General features: G+C 37.8%; 1 protein-coding gene and 1 pseudogene across 11 annotated transcripts in view; both read right to left on the bottom strand.

Annotated features, from left to right (window-relative positions):
* Window positions 1-17,386, bottom strand: part of KIAA0586 (KIAA0586 ortholog) — a 121,194-nt gene that overhangs the window by 11,055 nt on the left and 92,753 nt on the right. For 4 of the 11 annotated variants that reach the window (XM_037984053.2, XM_073011030.1, XM_073011031.1 and 1 more), the window contains one exon: window positions 10,941-11,047. The exons of 5 other annotated variants lie outside the window; for them this stretch is intronic. In XM_037984053.2, the coding sequence (XP_037839981.2) occupies window positions 10,941-11,047 (107 nt within the window). Of the gene's footprint in view, window positions 1-10,940; window positions 11,048-15,255; window positions 15,384-17,386 lie in introns of those variants that run through there. 2 more of the 11 variants (XM_073011034.1, XM_073011035.1) reach the window with 2 other exon arrangements.
* LOC103229079 (heterogeneous nuclear ribonucleoproteins C1/C2 pseudogene) lies at window positions 14,025-15,043 on the bottom strand (annotated as a pseudogene).

Genomic DNA, 17,386 nt, shown 5'->3' with positions numbered 1-17,386 from the left:
ACAACTTGAAAACTGCTTCTCAAGTTTGTTCGTTCTTACAATTCTTTATCCTGCTGATCAAAACTGAAAAAAAAACCCCATAATACTGGTATTGAAGTCAAAAGAAGAGAAGGAAAATTTTGATCTATAAATTTCTATTAACATTTCTATGGAAATTTTGAATGAGCAATGCTGACTAGAAATTGAGTTATATATTAACTATAAATATAATTGATATTTTTATCTTTACCACTAAAAGCTGACTTGTTAACTGTTACTTAAATGTTTGAAGATACTACAAAATAAAGAACAAGTGATCTTAGATTTGGAAATAGAATTCCAGCCTGGAAAAGCAGGGATACTGGCTGAAAAACCTTTAATTGAAGGCACACAGGGGGTACTGGGATTGCACTACTTGTACACACTGTGCCTTTTCCAAATACCCCCCCTTATTTCAATATTTTAGCTTTTCATTTCAAATAATCATTCAAAATATTATTGCTCTATCTGGTGCCAATTGAAAGTAAGCCATGTTATAGTTAGTGTACAAGCTTTTCAAAAATTAGTATTTTTCAAGGAATACTACACAGCCATAAAAAAGAATGAAATCATGCCCTTTCCAGCAACATAGATGGAGCTTGGAGGCCACTAACCTAAGTGAACTAACTGAGAAGCAGAAAATCCATTACCACATATTCTCACTTGTAAGTGGGAGCTAAATAATGGATACACATGGACATATGGATGGAAATAACAGACAATGAAAACTCCAAAAGGTGGGGAAGAGGGGGCAGGGTTGAAAAATAACCTATCAAGTACAATGTTACTATTTAAGTAATGGGTACATTAGAAGCCCAATCCCCACAAGTAAGCAATATACCAATATATCCATGCAATAAACATGCACATGTACCCCCGAATCTAAAATAAAATAACATTTATAAAAATTGGTATTTTTTAAAAATAGAAATTTGGGCTTTATAATAGTTACACTCTTATATTAAAAAAAATTATTGTGGGCTTGAAAGCTTACCTTCTAACTCTTTAATGCTATTTTTAGTAAGAGTCACTGGTATAGCAATACTTACATCTGTAAATCTTTATAGTATTATTTTAAACAAATTCTTTATGGATTATCTAAGAAAACGGCATAAAACTATAGGGCTGTTAACGGCAAAACAAGGATATAAAGATAAAGCCCCCCCAAAATGTGAATTTTTTAACCCACAAAACAACTCAAATTTTTAAAGGGATGATGTCCAGAATTTAAAACAAAACCTAATAAGGAGACATCTAAAATTAGTACAGTCAGAATAGCTGCATTTTTATACTAATTTGAGTTCACTAAAAAAAAAAAAAAATCCAATAAATTATTAGGGTACTTAAAAATATATAAAAAGAAGTTAGTACTTGTTAAATAACCTGGCCATATCCTCCAAATTAAGTTACTCATTGGCTCTAGTAGGTATACCAACTCTCTTAAATAACAGCATTTTCAGAAATAGGATCCTGGCAGCATAAAAGTATATATCCCACTGCCAAGAAGTTGACAGTTAATTCAGAAAATAGATGACACACCTATCCTGAATGCAAATCACAATTAAGTGAGTAATGTACATTCAATTATTAAAGCTCATTAAAAGGCATTTAAGTACTTGACTGTATTCCTGTTGGTGTTATGACAGAGAGAGTGCCTGCCTTTTAGGGGCAAGAATGTCTAGAGGGACATTCCAGCATTAAAATTTGGTTGAGAACTGAGAGACTCTATGTTTTAATAGACAACTTTATCTACAACTCACTTCCTGTTAGTTGAACAGCCTGTGAAACAGCTACTAAAACAAATTCCTCTCAGATCATTCTTTATAAAAGCATGCCATAATAGTTTAAAAACTAAAAGAATCTTAAAAACTACAATAGGTTTGCCTGGTGAAAGAAGCCATACATACCGTATGACTTCATTTATGTGAAGTGCAAACAAGGAAGCTAAGCTAGGTTGTTAGATAGTGGCTTTATGCTTGTGGGAGTGCAGACTGTGGCTGGGGTGAAAGGGAGCATGAGGGCCTTTGGGGGTTTGGCAGTGTTCAATTTCTTGAGCTGGATACTGCTTGCACAAGTGTACTGTATTTGTGAAAATTCTTTGAGCTGTACACTTATGTGTACTTTTCTGAATGTATATTATTCTTCCATAAAAAAGTGAAAATGGAAAAAACCAATAGGGTAGTTTCAGCAATTAAAAGGTGATACCTTTGTAGTTTTAAAACTTTTTTCCAATGAAAAAATTAAGCCAAATTACTGACATTACTAGGTAACCTTTAATATCAAATAGTTACACTAAGTCAGAGGCCGTACTGCTGACTACAAAGATGAATTTCTTTCTATTTTTTCTCTTGAAACCTTGAAATACCAGTGCACTGAAATTATTCAGAAGCAGAAGGTGAGATTTTGTGGTGGTTGTAGTTTAACTCTCACAGGGCTTACTATCTAGGATACTTCATGCTTTACAACAATCAGCCACTTGATTTAATTGAAAGCACAAACTATAATCCAGTTTTAACTAATCTTGACAGCATTTAAAAAATCTTAATACATTGTAAATTCACATTTAATTCCTTTCTTTGGTACAAAAGAAGTTCGCTGTTTCAGTTTATGTCTATTAAGCAATAAAATCATAACTACACTTAAACTCGACCATAGCTTTGTCAGTAATAATGCCCATAATTCTAATACATGTATATGACACCAGGCCACAGACTGTTAGAGAAGGCCACTATTACAACATTCTTATCATGACATCTGATAATTACCAAAGCTGACGGCAAAGTAACTCCCTAATATTTACTAAACAGTTTGAAGCTAAGTGCCTCTATATCTACACACAGAAAATCTACTTTCTGAGATGGAAACCCTTCCAAAATATGAAGACTTCTCTCAAATTATGCCTTGTGATTATCACTAAGAATACACGGTACTATCTGTGTAGCCTTGACAGTGGGTTTTGACAACTCTAGCCATTCCTAACTAAATATGGAAACAAAAATTAAATGTGACATAGTGACCAGTTCACTTCCCTAAGGCCAGATCTGCTAACTTTTGAAAGAGTGAAAGAATGAAAAATGAGCTCTCAAATACAGGAAGCCACTAGAAAATAGGAACACCACCATTCCACATCCTAAAGTAAGAGCTTTAAAGATTTTCTGTTGAATAGCAAGTTTTGGGGCAAGGGGGAGAGAGGGAGAGGGTGGGTTTCTGCTCACTGTACACACGACACCAGTGGGAATAAGGGCCAGTCCAAGTTCTACGTTACCATTACTCTGGGTAATAGTTCCAAGCTGTGAGGCACAGCTGTCTAGGCCCTGCCAGCAAGGCCATCGCAGCAGTGCTTTGATAGCGTGGGGCCCCGAAGTGTCAGGATATAGAGAAGGCAGCAGTTGTTGGCTGTGAAAACAGTCTGATACAAACCAGATGGGAACTTACTAGATGGGCAACACAAAGGAAAACAATTGGCTCATTCAACAAAGTCAGGCCCCTGCCCCAGAGAATTCATAGAAGACAATAACAGTCACCCAGAGTTGATGCAAACAAGAAACAGCCATGTGGTTACAGTTTAAAGAACTGTTTTTCCTTAGACTAAACAAAGTTTTGATTTCTAATTCTTGTCCTCATTAATTGAAGTTTGGTGTACAGGTCTTTTTGCCAAAGATAAATATTTCATTTCTTTTGTGACACCGATAGAAACTAATTTTGCACTGCTTCCTCTAAAGTGCCATGAACATAAGCTAAGCTATTTCAGGAAACTGGCAAATTTAGAAAATGATTGATCATGCTGACACAATAATTAGAAAATATCCAACATATTATTTCCAGGACTTCCTAAGTCCTAGTTTGTGTAATGTACGCAGAATGACACAAAAGGCAGTAATCGCAAGGCTCTCAGAACTATATTTCTACATAAATTGTTTTTTATGACTTCATTAGGTGGTACTGTATTACTGCAATTATATTCCCAAGAAAAAAGTGCTCATGTTTTCCATAGCCTCTGTGAGGCTTATCACACAAAAAGGTTCCTGGCCATTCTGAGCTGGCAAGTGTAACAAAGACTAACAATTAGATTTTAAGACACATTTTAGCAATAACATTTTACTGAAAGACTTTTGTGGGTATATATTCCATAACAGAGTAACTTGTTTTACCATTTTAACAGACAGCAAATAGCATTTGAGCTTAAAATAATTCACAAGTAATTGCATTTCTTCTTACTAGAAACCCAAGAGTAATTTTGACCTCTGTATTTACTGCAATTAAAAAGTATACCCAAGAAAGTCTTAAATTTGGAATCACCATTTTTAGGTCAAGGATAAGGAGCCCATCAGGGACGCTCTGAAAATAATGAGGTGTATTACACAGCATTTGTCATGCACATATTTTAAAAAATTTGTAATTATATAAAACAGTGATCCTGTTTTATTTTGCTTTTATAGTAATAATAATAAATAGATTTCTTAAAAGACATCTTTTCTGAAAATGATAGAGTTGGTTTCATTTCATTTTCATCTGTGGAACTGTAAAAATTACTATGGTATATGAGATATAAGACTTGGGTTTCCCAGTCTGCACGTGCAGGATTGCCCAGATTATTCCCATTGGCTACTCCCATCCTAAAAGCTGAGGCTGAACACAAGGACCCTTTCCTGTTCCATTAAGTCTTTCATCCTGTGCAAGGTAATTCTGAAGTAAGCCAGAGAAACAGAAGCGAAGTAACAATTTGGTATGTAGTTTGATGCCGTCTTAAGTATTATCAGCCATAGGTACTTAACCTCCTCTTCTCTGCTGCATACACATACCTGTTCATGCATACTTTTTCTTTTTTTGTATTACACATTAACTTCTGGGATACATGTGCAGAACGTGCAGGTTTGTTACATCGGTATTCACACGCCATGGTGGTTTGCTGTACCCATCAACGCATTATCTACATTAGGTATTTCTCCTAATGCTATCCCTTCCCTAGCCCCCACCACCCAACAGGCCCCGGTGTGATGTTCACTTCCCTGTGTCCAAGTGTTCTCACTGTTCAACTCCCACTTATGAGTGAGAACATGGAGTGTTTGGTTTCCTGTTCTTGTGTTAGTTTGCTGAGAATGATGGTTTCCAGCTTCATTCATATCCCTGCAAAGGACATGAACTCATCCTTTTTTATGGCTGCATAGTATTCCATGGTGTATATGTACCACATTTTCTTTATGCAGTCAATCACTGATGGACATTTGGGTTGGTTCCAGGTCTTTACTACTGTGAATAGTGCTGCAATAAACATTCATGTGTATATGTCTTTATAGTAGAATGACTTATAATCCTTTGGGTATATACCCAGTAATGGGATTGCTGGGTCAAATGGTATTTCTGGTTCTAGATCCTTGAGGAATCGCCACAATGTCTGTTACAGTGTTCTTCTACAATGTCTTTACATTCCCACCAACAGTGTAAAAGCGTTCCCGTATCTCCACATCCTCTCCAGCATCTGTTGTTTCCTGACTTTTTAATGATCGCCATTCTAACTGGCATGAGATGGTATCTCATTGTGGTTTTGATTTGCATTTCTCTAATGACCAGTGATGATGAGCCTTTTTTCATATCTTTGTCGGCCACAAAAATGTCTTCTTTTGAGAAGTGTCTGTTTATATCCTTTGCCCACTTTTTGATGGGGTTTTTTCTTGTAAATTTAAGTTCCTTGTAGATTATAGATATTAGTCCTTTGTCAGATGGATAGATTGCAAAAATTTTCTCCCATTCTGTATGTTGCCTGTTCACTCTGATGATAGTTTGTTTCGCTATGCAGAAGTTCTTTGGTTTAATTAGATCCCATTTGTCTATTTTGGCTTTTGTTGCCATTGCTTTTGGTGTTTTAGTCATGAAGTCTTTGCCCATGCCTATGTCCTGAATGGTATTGCCTAGGTTTTCTTCTAGGATTTTTAATGGTTTTAGGTCTTATGTTTAAGTCTTTAATCCATCTTGAGTTAATTTTTGTATAAGGTGTAAGGAAGGGGTTCAGTTTTAGTTTTCTGCATATGGCTAGCCAGTTTTCCCAACACCATTTATTAAATAGGGAATCCTTTCCCCATTGCTTGTTTTTGTGAGGTTTGTCAAAGATCAGATGGCTGTAGATGTGTGGTGTTATTTCTGAGGCCTCTGTTCTGTTCCATTGGTCTATATATCTGTTTTGGTATCAGTACCATGCTATTTTGGTTACTGTAGCCTTGTAGTATAGTTTGAAGTCAGGGAGCGTGATGCCTCCAGCTTTGTTCTTTTTGCTTAGGAGTGTCTTGGCTATAAGGGCTCTTTTTTAGGTTCCATATGAAATTTAAAGTAGTTTTTTCTAATTCTGTGAAGAAAGTCAATGGTAGCTTGATGGGGATAGCACTGAATCTATAAATTACTTTGGGCAGCATGGTCTTTTTCACAATATTGTTTCTTCCTATCCATGAGCATGGAATGTTTTTCCATTTGTTTGTGTCCTCTTTTATTTCCTTGAGCAGTGGTTTGTAGTTCTCCTTGAAAAGGCCCTTCAAATCCCTTGTAAGTTGTATTCCTAGGTATCTTATTCTCTTTATAGCAATTGTGAATGGGAGTTCACTCACGATTTGGCTCTCTGTTTGTCTATTATTGGCATATAGGAATACTTGTGATTTTTGCATATTGATTTTGTATCCTGAGACTTTGCTGAAGTTGCTTATCAGCTTAAGGAGATTTTGGGCTGAGACGACGGGGTTTTCTAAATATACAATCATGTCATCTGCAAACAGAGACAATTTGACTTCATCCCTTCCTATTTGAATACTCTTTATTTCTCTCTTGCCTGATTGCCTTGGCCAGAACTTCCAATAGTATGTTAAACAGGAGTGGTGAGAGAGGGCATACTTGTCTTGTGCCAGTTTTCAAAGGGAATGCTTCCAGCTTTTACCCAACAGTATGATATTGTCTGTGGGTTTGTCATAAATAGCTCTTACTATTTTGAGATATATTTCATCAATACCTAGTTTATTGAGAGTTTTTAGCATGAAGGGGTGAATTTTATCGAAGGCCTTTTCTGCATCTATTGAGATAATCATGTGGTTTTTGTTATTGGTTCTGTTTATGTGATGGATTACGTTTACTGATTTGCGTATGTTGAACCAGCCTTGCACCCCAGGGATGAAGCTGACTTGATCATGGTAGATAAGCTTTTTGATGTGCTGCTGGATTTGGTTTGCCAGTATTTTATTGAGAATTTTCGCATTGATGTTCATCAGGGATGCTGGCCTGAAATTTTCTTTTTTTGTTGTGTCTCTGCCAGGTTTTGGTATCAGGATGATGTTGGCTTCATAAAGTGAGTTAAGGAACAGTCCCTCTTTTTCTATTTCTTGGAATAGTTTCAGAAGGAATGGTAGCAGCTCCTCTTTGTATCTCTGGTAGAATTTCGCCTATGAATCCGTCTGGTCCTGGGCTTTTTTTGGTTGTTAGGGCTATTAATTACTGCTTCAATTTCAGAACTTGTTATTGGTCTATTCAGGGATTTGACTTCTTCCTGGTTTAGTCTTGGGAGGGTGTATGTGTCCAGGAGTTTATCCATTTCTTCTAGATTTTCTAGTTTATTTGCGTAGAGGTGTTTATAGTATTCTCTGATGGTGGTTTGTATTTTTGTGAAATCAGTGATGATATCCCCTTTATTATATTTTATTATGTCTATTTGATTCTTCTCTCTTCTTTATTAGTCTAACTAGTGGTCTATCCATTTTGTTGATCTTTTCGAAAAACCAGCTCCTGCATTCATTGATTTTTTGAAGGGTTTTGTGTGTCTCTATCTCCTTCAGTTCTGTTCTGATCTTAGTTATTTCTTGTCTTCTGCTAGCTTTTGAATTTGTTTGCTCTTGCTTCTCTAGTTCTTTTAATTGAGATGTTAGGGTGTCGATTTTAGACCTTTCGCGCTTTTTCCCATGGGCATTTAGTGCTATAAATTTCCCTCTACATACTGCTTTAGCTGTGTCCCAGAGATTCTGGTATGTTGTGTCTTTGTTCTTATTGGTTTCAAAGCACTTATTTATTTCTGCCTTAATTTCATTATTTACCCAGTAGTCATTCAGGAGCAGGTTGTGCAGTTTCCGTGTAGTTGTGCAGTTTTGCGTGAGTTTGTTAATCCTGAGTTCTAGTTTGATTGCACTGTGGTCTGAGAGACTGTTTGTTATTTCTGTTCTTTTGCATTTGCTAAGGAGTGTTTTACTTCCAATTGTGTGATTAATTTTAGAATAAGTGTGATGTGGTGCTAAGAAGAATGTATATTCTGTTAATTTGGGGTGGAAAGTTCTGTAGATGTCTATTAGGCCTGCTTGGTACAGAGCTGAGTTCAAGTCCTGATTATCCTTGTTAATTTTCTGTCTCGTTGTTCTGTCTAATATTGACAGCAGGGAGTTAAAGTCTCCCACTATTATTGTGTGGGAGTCTAAGTCCCTTTGTAGGTCTCTAAGAACTTGCTTTATGAATCTGGGTGCTCCTGTATTGGGTGCATATACATTTAGGATAGTTAGCTCTTCTTGTTGCATTGATCCCTTTACCATTACGTAATGCCCTTCTTTGTCTTTTTTTACGTTTGTTGGTTTAAAGTCTCTTTTATCAGAGACTAGGATTGCATCCCCTGCTTTTTTTGCTTTCCCTTTGCATGGTAAATATTCCTCCATCCCTTTATTTTGAACCTATGTGTGTCTTTGCTTGTGAGATGGGTCTCCTGAATATAGCACACTGATGGGTCTTGACTCATTATCCTATTTGCCAGTCTGTGTCTTTTAATTGGGGCATTTAGCCCATGTCCATTTAAGGTTATTATTGTTATACGTGAATTTGATCCTGTCATTCCTGTCATCAGGATGCTAGCTGGTAATTCTGCCCATTAGTTGATGCAGTTTCTTCATAGTGCCAATGGTCTTTACAATTTGTTATGTTTTTGCAGTGGCTAGTACCAGTTTTTCCTTTCCATGTTTAGTGTTTCCTTCAGGAGTTCTTTTAAGGCAGGCCTGGTGGTGACAAAATCTTTCAGCATTGGCTTGTCCCTAAAGGATTTTATTTCTCCTTCACTTATGAAGCTTAGTTTGGCTGTATATAATTCTGGGTTGAAAATTATTTTCTTTAAGAATGCTGAATATTGGACCCCCATTCTCTTCTGGCTTGTAGGGTTTCTGCAGAGAAAGCAGCTGTTAGTCTTATGGAATTCCTTTGTGGGTAACCCAACCTTTCTCTCTGGTTGCCCTTAACATTTTTTCCTTCATTTCAACCTTAGTGAATCTGATGACTATGTGCCTTGAGGTTGCTCTTCTTGAGGAATATCTTTGTGGTGTTCTCTATATTTCCTGAATTTGAATTTTGGCGTATCTTGCTAGGTTGGGGAAGTTCTCCTGGATAATATCCTGAAGAGTGTTTTCCAACTTGATTCCATTCTCCTCGTCACTTTCAGGTACACCAATCAAATTTAGGTTTGGTCTTTTCACATAGTCCCATATTTCTTGGACGCACTGTTCATTCCTTTTCATTTTTTTTTCTCTATTCTTGTCTTCACGCTTTATTTCATTAAGTTGATCTTCAATCTCTGATATCCTTTCTTCAGCTTGATCAATTTGGCTATTGATACTTGTGTATGCTTCACAAAGTTCTCGAGCTGTGTTTTTCAGCTTCATCAGGTCATTTATGTTCTTCTCTAAACTGGTGATTCTAGTTAGCAATTCATCTAACCTTTTTTCAAGGTTCTTAGCTTCCTTGCATTGGGTTAGAACATGCTCCTTTAGCTCAGAGGAGTTTGTTATTACCCACCTTCTGAAGCCTACTTCTGTCCATCAAATTCATCTGTCCAGTTTTGTTCCCTTGCTGGTGAGGAGTTGTGATTCTCTGAAGAAGAAACATTCTGGTTTGGAATTTTCAGCCTTTTTGCGCTGGTTTTTCCTCATCTTCGTGGATTTATCTACCTTTGGTATTTGATGTTGGTGACCTTCATAAGGGGTTTCTGCGTGGATGTCCTTTTATGTTGATGTTGATGCTATTCTTTTCTGTTAGTTTTCTTTCTACTAGTCAGGCCCCTCTGCTGCAGGTCTGCCGGAGTTTGCTGGAGGTCCACTCCACACCCTGTTAGCTTGGCTATCACCAGCAGAGTCTGCCAAACAGCAAAGATTGCTGCCTGTTCCTTCCTCTGGAAGCTTTGTTCCAGAGGGGCACCCGCTAGATGTGCTCCTGCCTTTCTTTCAAAGATGCCCTGCCCAGAGAAGAGGAATCTAGAGAGGCAGTCTGGCTACAGTGGCTTTGATACGGTGGGTTCCACCCAGTTCCAACTTCTGGTGGCTTTGTTTACACTGAAGGGAAAACCGCCTACTCAAGCCTCAGTAATGGCGATGCCCCTCCCCCCACCAAGCTTGAGTGTTCCAGGTCGACTTCAGACTGCTGTGCTGGCAGCGAGAATTTGAAGCCAGTGGATCTCACCTTGCTGGGTTCCATATGGGTGGAATCCGCTGAGGTAGACCCCTTGGCTCCCTGGCTTCAGCCCCGTTTCCAGGGGAGTGAATGGTTCTGTCTTGCTGGCGTTCCAGGCGCTACTGAAGTATGAAAAAAAGCTCCTGCAACTAGCTCGGTGTCTGCCCAAATGGCCACTCAGTTTTGTGCTTGAAACCCAGGGCCCTTGTGGTGTAGGCACCTGAGGGAATCTCCTGGTCTGCAGGTTGCGAAGACCATGGGAAAAGCATAGTATCTGGGCCAGAATGCACCGTTTCTCACAGCACAGTCCCTCGGGGCTTCCCTTAGCTAGGGAAGGGAGTTCCCCGACCTCTTGTGCTTCACGGGTTAGGCAGCGCCTCACCCTGCTTCTGCTTACCCTCTGTGCGCTGTACCCACTGTCTAACCAGTCCCAATGAGATAAGCTGGGTACCTCAGTTGGAAATGCAGATATCACCCACCTTCTGCATTGATCTCGCTGGGAGCTGCACACTGTAGTTGTTCCTATTCAGCCATCTTGCCCAGGTCCCTGAGGTATATCTTATACATATAATCTTAAATATATTCACTGAAAAGAAACAATTTTGTTGAAAGTTAATTTATCTCCCTAACACTATATTGAACATGTGCTATCTTTAGCATTTCCTCACTAGCATCCTTTAAAGCTTAGGACAAATATAGGTTCATTTCCTATCTGTTAAAGGAGAGCTGATTATAACATGAGTATTCAAAAAGGAGAGATTTCCTAGAAACAGTCATGCTAATAAAAGCTAACACTTTCAGGGCCGGGCATGGTGGCTCACACCTGTAATCCTAGCACTTTGGGAGGCCGAGGAAGGCAGATCACAAAGTCAAGAGATCAAGACCATCCTGGCCAACATTTACTAAAAATACAAAAATTAGCTGGGTGTGGTGGCATGAGCCTGCAGTCCCACCTACTTGGGAGGCTGAGGCAGTAGAATCACTTGAACTCGGGAGGCAGAGGTTGCAATGAGCAAAGCTAACACTTTAATAGCTCTTAATATATGTCAGGCTCTAGTATAAGTGTATTTTATGTCTTTAATTACCATGAAATATCTATACCATATTACAGATAAGAAAAGCACAGAGAGGTTAAGTATTTTGCCCAGGGTCACCAGCTAGTAAACAGATGAGCTAGGAAATGAGCTAGGATTCAAGCAGTTTATCTCCAAAGTGCCTCTAATTCTAAATAGAAGAACAGAATCATCAAAAACAACTGGAGTCCTTAATCAGTGTTTCTCAAAGGGTGGTCCTCCCTCTTCTGCATCCGAATAACCAGGGGTACTAGTTTAATGTTTACATTCCCAGGCCCCACCACAGGCAAACAATCACTTTAGGATCTATATTTTATTAATAAATAAATACGCCCGGAAAATTCTATGTCTGTTAAAGTTTGAGGAATACAGTATTAGAGACTAACAGTCTAGTAGTGGTTCATCCTACATGTATGATAAGACTATATCACTTCCCTGTTCTAATTTATTAATTTATTTTAGTTTTCAGTCAAGCTTTTAATAAAAAGATCATGAAATAACAGTTTCTCACAGCCATACATTAAGACTGCACACTTCTGAATGGAGAGATCACTCAATGGTGAACTGCTTTTTTATGACACTGGACGGCTGCGTAGCTGCATCTCTGGCCTGAATTTATTTGAGGGTAATGTATTCTGAACTGAAAATAATCAAGCTTCTCTTTTTATTTTCATTATATGAACAAAAAGGGTAGAACTGGTTTAGTGGAATAATTCACTGTTATATGATTGAAATAGTCTGCCTAATTTCTATAAAATTAAAATCATTAAAAAATTTTTAGTAAATGATTACTAGGTTGATTAGAAGGACAGCATTTGTAATATATCAACTTGCAGTTAATTTGGAGGGCACTGTGGTATAATAAAAATAATACTGAGGTCGAGAGTGGTGGCTTATGCCTGTAATCCCAGCACTTTGGGAAGCCAAGGTGGGAGGATCACTTGAGCCCTAGAGCTCAAGACCAGCCTAGGCAACATAGCAAGACCCATCTCAATAATAATAATAACAACAACAACAACAACAACAATAATGATGTTCAACTAGAAGTAAGATCAGATGCTACTCCTAATTGTGATCGCAACCTTTGGTTCTGTTGAACTGGAGATGGTTCCTCTGCTCCCAAGTCTTAAGTATTTACCTCATTAATATCAAAAGGTAAAGATTTTTATCAACTCTATATTTACCTCTGTGATTATAAGGTTAAATTATTTGTAATAGCTGTTGAATAAAAAGGCTACTGATTGATCTAATAGTTTAAATTATATTTTATATCAATTTGATTTCTATTTTTAAAATTGTAATAAAAACTTTAAAGTCAAGTTTCAGGAAATCTGGTTAAGAACAATGAAAGGGTTGAAGAGGTTTTTGGGATGTTGGCAAGTCTTCAAAACAATCCTCGTGTATGGTTTTGGTGAGATGTGTTTAATGTCAAAAAGACGAGAAAAACCCAAGCTCTCCATATACGGTGTATAATTGATTCCACAAAAAGGAAATTAAATAATTTCCACAATTAAAATGCTTCTATATTGAAAAGGAAATTACTTTTAGTACCAGTAAGTAAAAATGTTATAGAAATCCTTGCATAATATTCAATGTCTTATTTAACAGATTTTCCATGTCAATCCTTTATGCATTTTGCTCATTGTGAGAGATCATCCTTAGTTACACACATTTGTCTGTTTGATTTTTTATATATATATATATGACATAGATATAGACATTATATAGAGAGAGATATGCATATATATATTCTATCTCTTAAATCAAAAGTATAAATCCTTTCACATTGGAACAGTTAAAATAATCACCTATGTTTAAAACTCCATTATTACACCAGCGAAATATTTTTTCTCATATGGATTATGCCTCTCTCATCCAAACATCCTCACATAAAATGTAAGAAATGTATATACATAAAAACAATCTGCAAGTTGACCTAACACACTTGTTGCCATGTTTATTTTCAGCACCATAAGAAAAAAGTGACAAGTTGACAGTATAATTATAGAAAAATGTTTGTCTTTTCATATTTAATAGTATTCTAACAAATTATTTCTGAGATGCAGTGTTTTAAAGAAATTATCCTTCTCAACTACCCCTTTCTTCTTCTTTTTTTTTTTTTTTCCTGGTTTAATTTGGACTTGTTTGAGAAAAAAAGGTCCCAAACATCAGGGTATTCATAAAAATAACCCACAGTATCAACTCTAGAAACAAATCTTAAGACTATAACACTAATTATTTTTCTAGAGGATGCATTTGATATGCCAGCTCTCATTCACAAAAATACGTTGTTGCATTTGTGTTGAACTGCCTCACACAGCACACTAATGTGGGGGTATAATACACATACTTCTAACTCAAAGCTGCTTTCAGGAGCTACTCAACTAAAGGAGATTGCCTTTGCAGTTAGGGAAGCAACTACTGAACTTATGTATGAATGAAAAGAACTGTACTCCCTGCATAACAAGATATCATTTTGGAGACAGTTGATAAAAACCATATATCCTTTTTATTGTTAAGTCATAAAGAGGTATCAAAATTAAAAGCAAAATTTACAGGGTAAGACTTAACAAAACTACTAGGAGCATCAAAGGAGGTGAAAATGGAACTAGGCGCAGGGCAATATGAATTAATGAACATGGGAAGGACAAGGATTGGGAGAACAGTGAGCACGTGCTGAAGATACTACGGGAGAGGATCTGGTGAAAAATTTGATCTTAGACAAGCACCCACGTAAAGAAATAATGGGGTAAGATTTCTAAACCCCACTATGTGCTTGGTCATCTTCGCCATTGGCACTGTCTCTGTCATCCTCTCCTTCTTCAGCCCCTTTTTCATTATCCTTGGTCAACTCCAGTTGGTCATCTCCCAATCTTCATTGTCATCATCATCCAGTAGGACCCCCTCCTCAGCAAAGACATCTGCACCCACCTCAGACTCCATCTTCACATTAGTCTCGTCGTTCTTCATGGAACTGCTGCTGTGCTCCCCTTCTGATTTATCATTCTTCATCTCTACTGCTTGTTTCCTCTGTTCCTTTTCAATTTTTTTCCAAGTTTTCTAAGAGAGAATCCACTTTTTGTTTTATCTGGGTCAATTCCTTCTTAATGGCCTGAAGGTCATCTCCTTTCAACTTTCCAGACTTGGAAGATCCCCGCTGTCCTGTCTTAAAATTGCAGCCACTTTTTCCCCTTCGTGAGGTGTTTCCTGATACACGCTGACATTTCGAGGGCACTACAGTCCGAGCAATAGAAGGAGGAACACGGGCTGGGTAATTGTACACCCTATCATCATAATCCCGCTGAAAGTCACAGTCCAAGTCAAAAGAGGAGCTGTACATCTCCGCCTCCAGCAGCCTTGGCATTTCTCTCATTAACATGTTGAACGAAGGCAAAGTCCTTATGAACAGAGCAGCCCACAATTTTGCCATACTTCAAAAAGATTGCCTCCACATCAGATTTCTTGAGCACAAGAGTGTTGAGATTCCCAGTGAACACATGGGAGTTCATGGAGTGAGGATCTGTCTTGTCAGTAATGTTGCTGGCCACTGTGTTAGATGATGAGGCTTCTCACAAAGCCAAAAATGTAGCTGAAGATCAAAAAAATCTCACAGAAGTGGGGAGGCAGAAGAGATTCGATTCTGAGACTCCTACTCCCGGGTTCTATGTGGAGAAGCCGACTGCTGCTCGAGGTCGGCAAGGCAGCCACAACTGCTCAGTCTTCATCTCTTCACAAAATGGCCTTCCTTCCTTTTATCCCTGGAGAGCAGATGCTTTGTTTTATCCATCTCTCTAGGGCCGCAGCACTTTCTATGGTACTTTATATAAAGGGATGCTAAAAAAGATTAACCTAAGAATGAATGCACAATGGAATATTATTCAGCTATAAAAAGGAATAAAGTAATGATATCTGCTACAACATGAATGGACCTTGAAAACATTATGTTGCCAGGTGTGGTGGCTCACACTTGCAATCCCTGCACTTCAGGAGGCTGAGGTGGACAGATTGCTTGAACTCAGGAGTTCAAGACCAGCCTGGACAACAGAGTGAGACCTTGTCTCTACAAAAAATGAAAACAAAATTAGGTGGGCATGGTGGCACACGCCTGCCATCCCAGCTACTCAGGAGGCTGAGGTGGGAAAATTGCTTGTGCCTGGGAGGTCAGAGGCTGCAGTGGGCCATGATCACATCACTGCACTCCAGCCTAGGTAACAGAACAAAATTCTGTCTCAACAACAACAACAAAAACCCCAAAAAACTAAAAGAAAACATTATGTTAAGTGAAAGAAGCCAAAAAGAAAAACCACATCTTGTGTATGATTCCACTTATATGAAATGTCCAGCATAGGGAAATCCATAGAGACAGAAAGTAGATTAGTGGTTGCCAGGGATAGGGTTGGGGAGGGCAGAATGGAAAATAATTACTAATAGATATGGAGTTTCTTTTTAGGGTGAAGAAAATGTTCTGGAATTAGAAAGTTATGATAATTCAGCAACTTTTTGAATACACTAAAAACCATTGAGAATTTAAAAGGGAGAATTTTACAGTATGTGAATTATATCTCAATTTAAAAAGAAAGAGTGAATGAATGTCCACACTATTTTTCTCTCTCATCTAAAGTTCAAAAAGATTGTCCATGAACTAATATCTAAGCTGATTTAATTTTCCCCACCCTTGGGCATATTCTTGGCTGCCCTTACCCTCTATTCAACTATTATGTTCTCAAACAATAAAAATTTATGTTAATACTAGAAAAGAAATCAATCTTTTGGAAAAGCAAATAAAAATCACTTTAGATTAGTCCACTGTGGCTGTCTGCACGACTGTCTACATTAAAAAGAGACAGTAATGGAAAAATGATTGTAATGAAATATTCTCATTTTTCTCTTCCCTTCCTTCTTCCGTCTTATTACTAAATAACAGAATTAAATGTTGTTTGGGGTTAATAGCAAATGATGCAATCATCAAATTAAATTCCATGAGCATTTACTGATCACCACAGTGCTACACTGAGAAACAAGCTCTCTTAAATAAGAAACAGATAACATATCTTAAAAACAAATCACAAAACTATCCCATAGATCACTTTCTTTGGAATATTAAATAATCAGTCTGGGGAATACAGAGATGATAAAAGCAGCTCTTGTCAACAAGCTGTTAAGTCACATGATAAATATTTGTTAAATGCGTATTCAATAAATAGTATTACATAAGGAAAGGAGCATCAGCTTTGCAATTGAGTAGATCTGGGCTGGAATTCCAGATCTCCATTTTCTAAATTGTGTGCTTTGGGAAAATTAGTCAACTTTCATGAATCTTATCATTCTCTCTTGTAAAACAGGAATAAAACTACCTGAGCCAGGCATGATGGCACATACCTGTAGTCCTAACTACTTGGAAGTTGAGGCAGGAAGATTGCCTGAGCCCAGGAGGTTGAGGATGCAATGAACTACGATCATACCTCTGCACTCCAGCCTGGGTGACAGTGAGACTCTGTCTCTATAAAACAAACAAACAAAACTACCTGCATGGCATGGTATTGTGATGAATAAATGAAATAATGACATAGAACGCACCTAGCAAATCTCTGGTAAATGTATTCCCCTGTTTTTTATTTTGTTTTGGTTTTGAGACAGCGTCTCACTCTGTCATCCAAGCTGGAGTGCAGTGGTGTGATCTCAGCTCACTGCAACTTCCGTCTCCTAGGCTTAAGCAGTTCTCATGTCTCAGCTTCCCAAGTAGCTGGGACCACAGGCATGTGCCACCATGTCCTGCTAATTTTTGTATTTTTAGTAGTGATGGGGTTTCGCCATGTTGGCCAGGCTGGTCTCGAACTCCTGACCTCAAGTGA

Source organism: Chlorocebus sabaeus, chromosome 24 (genome assembly GCF_047675955.1).
Source record: "Chlorocebus sabaeus isolate Y175 chromosome 24, mChlSab1.0.hap1, whole genome shotgun sequence".
In the NCBI taxonomy this organism is placed as follows: Eukaryota; Metazoa; Chordata; class Mammalia; order Primates; family Cercopithecidae; genus Chlorocebus; species Chlorocebus sabaeus.
Note: the sequence above shows the minus strand (reverse complement) of the source record. Positions and strands in the feature narration are given on the sequence as shown.